This window comes from Carassius carassius, chromosome 22 (assembly GCF_963082965.1).
Source record: "Carassius carassius chromosome 22, fCarCar2.1, whole genome shotgun sequence".
NCBI lineage: Eukaryota > Metazoa > Chordata > Actinopteri > Cypriniformes > Cyprinidae > Carassius > Carassius carassius.
Window position 1 is genome coordinate 14752475 of NC_081776.1, and position 12007 is coordinate 14764481.

Sequence of the window (12007 nt, forward strand, 5' to 3'; positions counted from 1 at the left end):
GCACATGAGCACAGAGAGAGTTGTAAGTGCACAGGACACCGGTTGAGCGTGTATCTGAGCCTTATACAGTCTATGATCTGAGCACGCGCATCTGGTTTTGTTTACAGAGCAAAGAAAATCTGCGTGCGTCTGCGTCTATCCGCTGGTGCATTATTTTAATGTGCTTTCGCGTTACAATAATGTGCTCTCGTTGCTGCTTCTGAACCGCGTACACATAACTTACTGTATACGCACAGCAGACGGAGTACGTGTGAACCTTGGGCAGTAAATATATTGGGCAAAACATATAACACCTGAGGCAGCGCTACAGTGAGCTTTATGACTAATGCATGGCAAAAAAATAAATAAAAATTCCCTGAACACAGGTTTTATTTTATTTTTTTATTATAATCTTTTGCCATATGTCTAGATTTACTTAGTGATTATTTTGACTTAAATCTGTTCTAGAGACATATTACAACTTTTTGATAAAGCTCTCATTGGTTTTCTTTTGGAAATATGTTTCAAATTTCTACTGAATGCATTTATGACTGTAAAGCATGTCTGCGTGTCGCAAAATTGATCAAAAAATCGTGATAGGTTTTTTTTTGTCCATATCGCACAGCCCTACTTTCAAACATACTGATAAACTAACATTAAATTTAAAAATACTGTATTTAAAACAGCTAGTTCATATATAGTTGGACGCAACTGACATATCGCGCGTCCTGTGACAAATTTGCCACATCTGCGCATGGAAGTTATCAGTCTAAATGTCGACTGTGAAAATCAATAGTAGATTTCATCAAGTCCAACAGTTTAACACTAGTATTGGACATAATAATTTAATTTACATAAACAAACACGTTAAATATAAAGTATTCAAAACAGGTAAGTTAATATATTTGGAGTAAAGTTCAATCTCCGGACCGTGCGTCCCATGACGAGCCCGACGCACCGCCACAGAAACAAGAAAGAGATGCATTCTAAGATAACTGTGGCATTAAACTCAGTGAGGGCTCGTTTAAAATATTGCACACATATAGGCCGTTCAGATTACTTGTTAAAGTGCAATGAAATACCTTATATCTGCAGACGATGTACGTCTGTTTGTGGATGGAGACTTGTAACGGCCAAAACTATGTGTTTTGCATGCATCACAGTATAGTGCAGTGTGCCCTTTAAGAGACTGATCACTTAACTTATAAAACACACTATGTGGTGATGACGTAGAAGGACTACGTGAGAATCACTATGGATGATAAGTTTGCTCTGCCTCTATTTTTTTCTTTACCTGTTTTTATACACTCTATGGTCTTCACTTTATTTGTAACGCCAAGAAAGTGTTAATCTCTCATGTATGAGAAGAGCGCGTTACCGTGTAGCAGCCATTAAATGTGTGGGACACCAACTCCTCGTTTTCTATCTCTTTCATTTCATGGATTTAATGTGTTATCCGAGTCAAAGCGTTACAACTTCTTCACAGACTACAGGCTCTAATCCCCTTTTGCACGCTGTGTGTATGTGTTTATGTGTGTGTGTGAAATGCGGTGCTGAACTGAAATAGCTGGGCAGTTTGATAGCCGAATTATAATATGCCGCCTTATAAAAATAAAAATACTTATTATTATTGTTATAATTTAATACATTAATAGGAGAATGAGCCTAATATCATCTTGACTATCGACAGAGACACCTGCTATCGTCGATATCTCTGACTATCGTCGATACACGATACTATCGTCTATCAACACAACCCTAAAGGGGAGTGTAAGATTAACAATAGAATACACTGCTAATAATAATTATTAAGCTGGTACACTATAAAAACCTATCCAAGTCCACTTCAAGCTAAAAATAACACAAATGTGTCTTTACCTGACTGCTGTTCAATGCTTCTTGTCCTTTCAGTTCATTGAGCTGTTTGTTCAGGGCCGCCAGCTTGGCTTTGGCCTGCAGTTTAAGCTTTGTAAACTTGACTTCTGCCTGTTCTTTCTCCTCCTGTACAAGAAAAAAAAACAGTCATATATGCAAAATCAAGCTTCAGACGTGTTGACGTTCATGGTCTACTTGTTTGCTCTTTTCTTGTTATGCAAGGCCACACCTTGAGCTGTTTTTCAGTGCTTGCGAGCTGGCTGTCCTTCTCTCGAATCAGCTCCTTCAGCTGAACCACCAGCTGTTCGGTCTGGGCCAGCCTCTCCAGGACCTCTTCTGATGACCCCGAGCCCTCCGGGGATGCTTCAACATCAGGCTGAGGCTGAGGCATCAGACCATCCTGCTCCAAAGACAACATTCAAAAATTAGAGAGTGCTCTCTAGATGGTTAATCACTCCCTCCAAACCGCATGTTAAAATAAAATAATAAATTCAACATATTTTCCAAATGCATGTTACAGATCCTATTGTGAACAATTCATCCATGTAGGTTTCTCATTTCACACTTCTTCTCATCTCCATGCATTGGCTTCCAGTCACGCTTTGCATCAAGTTCAAGTCATTGGTACCTGCTACAATAACTGTCTGTTTATTCTAAGCATTCGCCGCAGTTTTGTCATCTGCCCTTTTTAAATGCTCAAGCTCTTTAAAGTCAGATGGATTTTGATTATTTTTCATCTCTCATAAGCTGGAAAACAAAAAAACATTCTTAAAGTGATTCCAATGATAGTGTTCGCCTGTGATGTTATTGCTATAGTTGTTTTATGGACTTTAAATTTAGAACGTCTAAATATTGATTGTTCTAGTTATTGTCTTTGGTGTGAACGGGCCTTTAGTGGTCCTTTTAAGATGGTAAAATCCTTGTAAACTAACTCATAAATCTGAAAAGAAGTACTTAAATGTGGAAATGTGAACTATTATCTGATCTTTCAGCACGGTTACTAATTGAGTAATTGCAATGTCCATGTGTGTTCCACAAAGTTTCTTGGTATTGCCCCAAAATATCACAGATTTTGTCTACTCACCTGGAAGTCTCCATCGGAGCGTTCCTCACCCGAGAGCTCCTGGAGGACGGAGGACACCCCTTGGGTCAGCCGGCTAAACATGGCTGACCTGCATGTAAATGCACAGAGTATTCTGTATGAAGTGCATTACTGAAACTGCTCGGACACATTTAAGACACAAGTAAAGATGAAGCCAATATCATTTAAATTAAATAAATCAATAATTAACAATTATGCACAACACCATCAAAAGTTCAAATGATTACAAAATAACTGAAAAAAATCATTTTAATGTTCCATGAGGGCAGAACATTAGCGAAACTACCTAAAATGGTCACTTTGCACTGTAGATCCCATATCAGGCAACCAACAATTAGAAATAAAATCGAATATGACCAAGGTAATTATTCAAATCAAATTAGCATTTTATGTCAAAGTACCTTTGAAATACCATTTGGCCTTTTAAAATTAAATAGCACTTACTATTAATTAACAGTTAGGCCGTGAACACATCATATGCATAACTCAAAATGCATAATTCATAGCTAGAACACTTGATGAGCTCATATCTGTTACGCAATGTGTGTCCCCTGTACTGACCATAACTACAGGAGGCGTGAAGGCCTGTATAACAATAAAATCTGACTGTATTTCTTGATAATAAATAACCACCTTGGAGAGAGCCATAAAGCGGAGAAAAACGAGAAGAACCGAGCAACACCGAAACATAGAAACTGACGACTGCGGCTGCGTCGCTTTCATTTTGTCCACACAACGGCAAAGATTATTGAGCGACTCTTCTTCTTTGTGTTTTAAAATAGATTTGTATAAGAACACATGTTCGAGACACAAAGGTATGACTTTTATGTTTGATACTGGTGATAAAATGGCATCATTAAAGCCCAACGATCGGCAGTAATGAGCGCAAGCTGTAACTGGGCTCTAGCTGATGATTCGTAAACAACTCTAACGATATTTATGAATGTAACGTTACTTGTGTTTGTGCATGTCAGCGGCTGAATACATTTAAAGGCATCTTGTTAATGTTGTTTACGCATAAAACTTACCTGTGAAATCGGCGCAGGGAAGAGATGCGTGGTTTATTTGATCAATTTCGTCTCCAGGATTTTAGAGCCACATCACCAAACATCCCGGAAACAGAAACGCAGCGCTGTGATTGGACCGCGCAAGAGAGCGTGTGAAAACTACTGGTGACACAGTGAGCCGCAAAACTGTTCTGCAAGGGACCGTCCACAAAAATAAAGCATAGAATCAAAGTAAATTGAGTATGATTGTTTGCAAGAGATAATAGGAGCCAGATACAACATCATGGTTCAAAACAGAATGGGACGACATGATTTAAAGCTTAACATGATTATTAATTATGGAAAACAGTTGGGACGCAGTCTTGATCTTTTGGCACACTACACCACAGTGTTTGTAAGCTTTGTATCTCGCTCTGTCAACAGTTTTTTAGAAGTGATCAAGTGGATGTTAGTGTTTGCCAGATACACGGTGGCGGTATTCGATTCGATTTATAGGAGCCTACACTGGTGGACCAGAAGCCACAGAAGGACATCCATAGAGATGCTCTCCAGCAGCGAAACAGAGTCAGACTGATGGACATAAAGTGCTTATGAACTCAAAGGAATACTCCTGGAAAAAATTCCAAGGAGAACCATATCAATGCATCGATACATGTAGAAGTTTGTAATGTGTCTGTACTACGTGTTTCTTTTTTTTTTTTTTGAGGTTTTGTTAATTTCAAAGGGCTCATCGAAAGCACTGAGGTCTAGAGGTCTAGGAAGAGTCCACCACTGTTATAACCACACCTGACAGACTGAAGACTGAACACAACACCTGTTTTTCAGGTCTAAACCAGTTTTCTATTAGAAGAAAACAATCAAGAAAAGTTGGTTAAATTCATAGAATCTCGTTTTGCCTAACAGTTAATCCTAAACAGCATTGTTTTTACCCTAGTCTCTGCCTCAGACGTCATGCCCACGGGACCGTTGGCTAAATGTTTGATGCATATGGGACACAGAAGTGTAAACACTTCAGGAGTGTCAAAGTCATCATCAGATTGGTTGAATTCTACAGGATTTCCGCGAGACGTGTGTCACGTTCTTTAACATTCCACCTGGAAACAAAGATACCGTGGCACCTCATGAAAGAAGAAAGCCGTAGGGTTTACCAGGCGCTTACCAGGATCAACTAAACACTTTAGTTTCAGAAGTGTGTGAAATTGTTCAAGTTTGCGGCATAGAATCTTTAACATATGTCAGAGAGTTTTACACACTGGTCTGTTATTGTGGCAACATTTCCACACCCTGAAACGTGACGCTGAAATGAAACGAACTGTGATTGGTTGTTCGACGTGCCGGTCAAACGGCCTCATGGGTGGGCCTTGGCCAATGAAAGCTGCCATGGATTTCAGACTTTTAGCCATCAGTCTAAAGGTCTGGCTATGCGACCTTTAGACTGATGGCTAAAGGACCTTGCTAGGGACCTTTTTTTACCCTAGCAAATTCTGCTTTTTTTATCCACTGAATGTAGATTAATAGTCAGGGAGAAGAGCCAAATCATTACCATTAGCACATATGCATTTTTTTACCAACTTTATTTTATGTCTGTGGCTGGAGCAAATATACAGTATGTTGGGTAAAAGAATAACCTTAAATAATCATAGTAAAATATATTCTGAAACAAGTGGGAATTTGTATCATCAATAGCAGACGAAACTCTAATCATCATCATCATTTGTGTGGGGTAACCTGAACCAATTCAGCTCCAACATATGATTTATTGAACCATTTCAAGGTTTCTCAGAAGTGAGCAGTGCTACTTCAGCATCACTGATGTAACATTAAAGTTTTATTTGTATTTATTAATTTATTTTTATATTTTCTTTTGTTATTTGACTTTTTTCATTTCAGGCCATGTTTATTCATTTAGCGTAATATTTATGTTTATTTTTATGGTTTTAGTTAATAATAATAACCCTGAGTTTGGTAAACTTCTATAGTGGTGAATGGGAGACAACAGCAAATATGATTTTTGCATTCCCATCTGCTTCAGTAGCAAAAGAAAGAAATCACAGTAGGGTTTCCTTGATTTTTCAAAAGAGGGGCAAAAAATTAATTTATTAACAACACTCTCAGCTATTTTTTTGTATTGATTTATTTATTGTTTTTAATCATTTTTATCAAATGTCAAAAATATAACTCAGAGAATAGCATTATAATGTAGATACATTTGTTTAAAATGTAAATATAAAAAAATCACTAATTTAAAATTTTAGTAAGTATGGAAACGTCATCCAGACTGTGAAACGGTTCCATTGCAGTTTTCCTATGGGCAGATTTTGACTGTGTGCCAGTATCCCATTTTAGGAATGCGAGCTTTGAATATTGTCTATATTATTACTTATCTAAAACATCATATTGACTGATTCTCTGTAATGGAAAACAGTGTGTTCTGAGAACAAAGTACTGTCATGCTCAACAAAATGCATTTTTCTTGTGGAAATGTATCTGGACACATTTCATTCTTGTTATACTGTCTATGATATGCAAGCTTTTGATTTGTAAAACTATTATTACCATTATTGTTGAATAATTTATGAATTGTTGAAATTTATGAATGTAATATGGATGTGATATGTAATTTGACAATCAAATGGAAACAAACTTTTTTTTTTTCATGTGAAGAATGTGGAGGCTCCAATTATTTTTGGCATTATACAACAAATTCTACAATACATTATATATAACTTTGCCACTATGATGTTCGTAACTGCATTTTTTCTTTTTTTTTTGGAATCATTAGGAAGATTGCAAATATTGATACATAACTTTTTCATGTATGAAAAAAAAATCTGCTGAAGCTTGTTACCTTGGCATATGATGATGACTCAGAATTGTGACATGGCTTCTAACATGCATTCATATGAATATTTATCAGCTGACAATTTGAAATTAAACTACTTGCATACGAGAAATGCTGATGCAGTTGCATCTGTTCACAGGCCATCACATGGGAACATTTGTCAGCATGTCCCCAATCTCACATGCAATTACCAATGGTCATCCCAGCCACTGTCATCCTTAAGCCTCACATACTCAGTGAGCTGGATAAGTCGCAGTTAATATCAATAAGATGGAGTTGGTGGGGCGTGCCTGATCCCAGGCCAATACAAAACCCTCCTGAGGGTGCCCACCTCTCTCTTAGGTCCCTGTGTCGTGTGTCTGTGAGAAGCGAAACACTTGCCTGCACAGCAGACCAGTTGGGATTTTTGACAGAGTAGCTCCAGGCTTGCTCGCCAAAAGAATCAGTTCTCAGTTGAGGAATGGGGAATTCAACTAGTAGCACCGTGGACGACCTGCAGGCCATTGAACTGCATCTGTGGTATAAGAAGTTCATGACTGAGTGTCCATCTGGTCAGCTCACATTGCATGAGTTCAAACAATTCTTCGGGCTCAGAGGTCTAGATTCAGAGGCCAATGCCTACATCGAGCAGATGTTCCGCACATTTGACATGAACAAGGTGAGTGAACGACAATTTCATTTTAAGTGGATAGTAACAGCTGCTAAGGATGCTTTTGAAAACATTCTGCTTTCAAAGACGGTTTCAGCATAGATGGAGTATTTGATGTTTCAGTTTTTATGAAGGTTATAATATGCAGTTATAATATTAAGTCACTGTATTCTGTTAAATAAAATGTTACATACGTACATACATACATACATACATATATATATACATACACACAGATCTGGTGTATATACTGTTTGTTGTATGTTTATTTTTTAAATAAATTAATACTTTTATCCAGTGAGAATGAACTAATTAATCAAAAAGACAGGAAAGAAATATTACAAAGAAAATATTAAGCAGCACAAGTCTTTTCAACATTGATAATAATAATAATAAATGTTTTTGAGTACCAAATCAGTATGTTAGAATGATTTCTGAGGGATCATTTGACTCTAACAACTGTAAACAGTCATTTTAATTCACATTATTCAAATTGTACTTCACAATATTACTGATTATTAAACATTGATCAAATAAAAGCAATCTAGGTGAGTATTAAGATTTAAAAACTTTATTTAAAAAAAATCTCATAGACCCCAGACTTTTGAATGGTAGTGTGTATATAAATGCATATTTGCCGATCACTGTACACAGGTCAGCACACGTGAGTTCATTATTTATTAAATCAGATCCTAGCAAATCTCAGATCATTCTTTCCGTGTTGTCTAGATCGGTATTTATAGGGCTATATTTGGCACTTCATGTCATCTTTTATTTACAGACTCGTGTTAATACAATGAATAATGAGCTTATCTACAAGATTAAGATTTACAGATTGTTGAACAGGTTTGAGATTGTATTATAGAAACCAATCCCATTCACGTGCAGTAACAACTGTTTAATTTCTCCACACCAAAACATGTTTTCATAATTGGATCCCAATCGGATTTTTAGCACAAAAACAGTTTTAAGCTTCATGATGTTATTGCTACTCATATCTCATATAATATAAGCATTTGATACAAGATTCCCAGCATTTATTTCAAATATGTTCATCTTAATTATCTTATTTAAAGAGTATGTCCTTACCTCTGACTTAAAGTCAATATGCATCATCAAACGAATACATGTGTGTGTGTGTGTGTGTGTGTGTGTGTGTATATATATATATATATATATATATATATATATATACACACACATATATAGCTTTTATCAGTTAGTATTTTATGAAGTTTTAGAATAAATTGTTACTATTTTTGGATCTCAATTTTCACATTGCTTTATAAGTGGTTGTTTTGTTAAATCTGTCATTGTTACACTGACATCATTGTGACATTGTAAATCCTAAACTGTTGTACTATTTCCATAATGATAATTTTAATGATTTTCTATTGTTTTTTTGTTTGTTTTTTTACATTTTGAATTTATTTTATCCATGATTACACATTTCATAATTTATTCAATAACTGATTAATTAATTTCTCAAATTATTAATAATTGGCACAAATTTGCCCCCATATTACTGAGGCCTGCATACGATAGATATTTCCTAATATTAAACTCTCCAGACTTCTACACACTACTAATACCAGTAAAAGCATGCCTGATCAATATGCAGCTGTGCAATATAGAATATCCATATATCTCCACATTAATAAACCTCAGTGTTGCCCATGACCTTCCTCCGTGACACTGCCCTAGACAACTGGGATCTGTGTCACAAAAGAGAGGTGACATTTGGAGGAAAGTGTGTTGACCTGAGGATTATGTCTGCGCCGAGCGGCTGGTGTCCGTGTCTCAGACGCAGACCTTGGAATTGGCAGTAATCCTCCAGAGGACACCTTCATTATCCCAGCCGTTATCCTCCACACTTCCATCACATAAATAAGAAAACAAAGGACATCCAGCTGCTTTAGGATTCAATACGGACTAATGTGGGAACACATACCTAATATAAAACATATTAAATAAAATCCAGATGTGGATGTCGATTGGTAGACAGATCTCAAAGGTCACTCCTCTTTCATCGAACTTAGTTCCAGATGTATTTTATTCATTAAAAAGCAAACCAGCTATATCAGACAAATGGTATATATGAAGTGTATTACATCAATCACAATGGTCTCGAGTGTTTCGAATGTATTAGGATTCTTAAATGAGTTTGTCTCTTTTGCAGGACGGTTATATAGACTTCATAGAGTATGTGGCTGCTCTCAGTCTTGTAATGAGAGGCAAGATGGAGCACAAACTGCGCTGGTATTTCAGACTTTATGATGTTGATGGCAACGGCTGCATTGACCGACACGAGCTCCTGAATATCATAAAGGTAGGAAAGATAATGTTAGTACAAACTGTCCTTGATGGCTATGAAAAGAAAATAGAAATCCTTTTTTTTTTTATTAGGCCATCCGTGCCATCAATGGAAGTGAATCACAGGAATCAAGTGCTGAGGAGTTTACAAACAGAGTGTTTGATAGGATCGACATCAATGGAGATGGTGAGTGTAATCACAGTCAGAATTGAAATAAGATTCTAATCTTAATAGACATATTAAATCTTTAAAAGAGTATGATTAGGATTTGCCTGTCTATAATCGCTAACTGTTCTCGATTCAACAGGGGAGCTGTCACTGGAGGAGTTTGTGGCAGGGGCACGTACTGATGAAGAATTCATGGAGGTGATGATGAAGAGTTTAGACCTTTCGCACATTGTGGCCATGATCCATAACCGGAGACACAGCGTCTAAGAGACTGTCCACATTCATATATACCACTTACGGTTCTCCCTTAGAGTCTCTTGTCACAAAACAAGAGCAACACACAACAGTCTAATTCTAAAAGCACTTTACAGCACAATCACTTCAGACAGACACTTGAGCTAAAGAGGCCAAGATATGAAATTGGTGTGGGATGTCCCACATCTAATAAACTGACTGTTAATAAAAAAATAAAAATAAAACAAACATTTAAACCAGTAATATTGCAATTTAAAATAACCGTTTTCTTTTGAATGCATTTTAAAATGTAAATTATGTCAAATGTAATTTAGCGATGTCAAAGATGAATTTTCATCGGCTCCAGTTATATTATCAATGTTGAAAACATTCATAAAATGTTGTTACTATATATTTTTTGTGGAAACTGCTATATATTTTGAGAACGTACAAAAGATTATTAGAATTCTAAATCTTTTGTAACCATTTAAAAGTTAAACTGTCACTTAGGATATGAGTCCTTGCTCAATCCAAAAAAAACAAAAAACACTTTTGAACAACAGTGTTTGTCCACTTTTGTAAGTTTTTTTTTTTTTTAATGAATGTTCAAGGGAAGGTATTTTTGGTACTGTAAATGGACACATTTTTTAAATAATATATTTTTTTTTTTATTTTTTTTTTACAGAATTTTAAATGATTCTCCAGTCTGATTTACTCTCAGTTAATATAAGGTTTAAATTAAAATTTCAATTTAAATCATTTCAAGAATACACAGTTAAAACAGTTTTCGATTAATTATTCCACTGCATGTCAAACTCGTCAGGTCAGGAATGTTTACTTCTTTATAGATATGTGCATACTACATTTAATACTTTTCCATATTATTATAGTCTGTGCAGTGTTTAAAAATGAAAGTGGCTTGTTCTGCATTCGCATAGACCTAAGGGTGCCTTCTGTTGTAGGACTACAGGACCTACTTTAAGCTTGTTAATGAACTGCTTGTGCTTCCATTTGGAAATTAAAAACCTAATAACTGACACTGGTGTAAGTTCATGCATGTATTAATTAACTGCCAACACCAAAATGACCCTTTGCCCTTGTGTCTCAAGCCTCCTCCTCCTATTAAAACTACGTCACAGTGTGTGAGGAAACATGACTCACATTTGGAGTCTTTTTAACTGTGGTCCTTCAGTTTCTATGACAACCCCAACCTATTACCATGGAGACCTTGTGAGTCAGATGCAGCATCAGTAACCACTCAAAAGCTGAATTAAGAGACCAAAATTTAAATTAATAACTTACACTCTATTGCACACACTGCTGCTTTCTCCCAGATCTTCATTTAGTCATTGTTCTGGGTTGTGTTTGTCTGCATCTGAGAGGATGATTGGGATTCATGACAACTTTGCCATCTTGTCACAAAAGTATGAAGAGACCAGTCCTCTGAGCGGAGCTGCAGGTGCTGGTCATATAATTAGAATATCATCAAAAAGTTGATTTCACTAATTCCATTCAAAAAGTGAAACTTCATTCATTACACACAGACTGATATATTTTAAATGTTTATTTCTTTTGATGCTTATAACTGTCAACTAAAAATCCCAAATTCAGTATCTTATAAAATTAGAAAATTGTGAAAATATTCAATATTGAAGACACCTGCTGCCACACTCTAATCAGCTCATTAACTCAAAACACCTGCAAAGCCTTTAAATGGTCTCTCAGTCTAGTTCTGTAGGTTACACAATCATGGGGAAGACTATTGACTTGACAGTTGTCCAAAAGACCACCATTTACACACAAGGAGGGCAAGACACAAAAGGTCATTGCAAAAGAG

The 12007-nt window shown here is 36.2% G+C and overlaps 2 protein-coding genes and 1 long non-coding RNA gene across 3 annotated transcripts in view; 2 read left to right on the forward strand and 1 right to left on the reverse strand.

The window, feature by feature from the left end:
- The window catches only part of golgb1 (golgin B1), a 22767-nt gene extending 18665 nt beyond the window's left edge, over window positions 1–4102 (reverse strand). The window contains exons 1-4 of the mRNA XM_059505398.1: window positions 3985–4102; window positions 2939–3026; window positions 2084–2254; window positions 1858–1980 (exon numbers count right to left, since the gene is read on the reverse strand). Coding sequence (XP_059361381.1) covers window positions 1858–1980; window positions 2084–2254; window positions 2939–3019 — 375 coding nt within the window. The 5' untranslated portion in view covers window positions 3020–3026; window positions 3985–4102. The remainder of the gene's footprint in view (window positions 1–1857; window positions 1981–2083; window positions 2255–2938; window positions 3027–3984) is intronic.
- Window positions 4103–5432: 1330 nt separating this feature from the next.
- Window positions 5433–6700, forward strand: LOC132099027 (uncharacterized). The gene is made up of 2 exons (XR_009423012.1): window positions 5433–6021; window positions 6264–6700. It is a non-coding gene; the product is annotated as an uncharacterized LOC132099027 (long non-coding RNA).
- A 401-nt stretch (window positions 6701–7101) lies between these two features.
- On the forward strand, window positions 7102–10397 carry LOC132099028 (guanylyl cyclase-activating protein 1-like). Its single transcript, XM_059505399.1, has 4 exons — window positions 7102–7463; window positions 9634–9783; window positions 9861–9954; window positions 10076–10397. Exons 1-4 carry the CDS (start codon window positions 7266–7268, stop codon window positions 10201–10203), a joined length of 570 nt encoding a protein of 189 aa, XP_059361382.1. The 5' UTR covers window positions 7102–7265; the 3' UTR covers window positions 10204–10397.
- Window positions 10398–12007: the final 1610 nt, after the last annotated feature.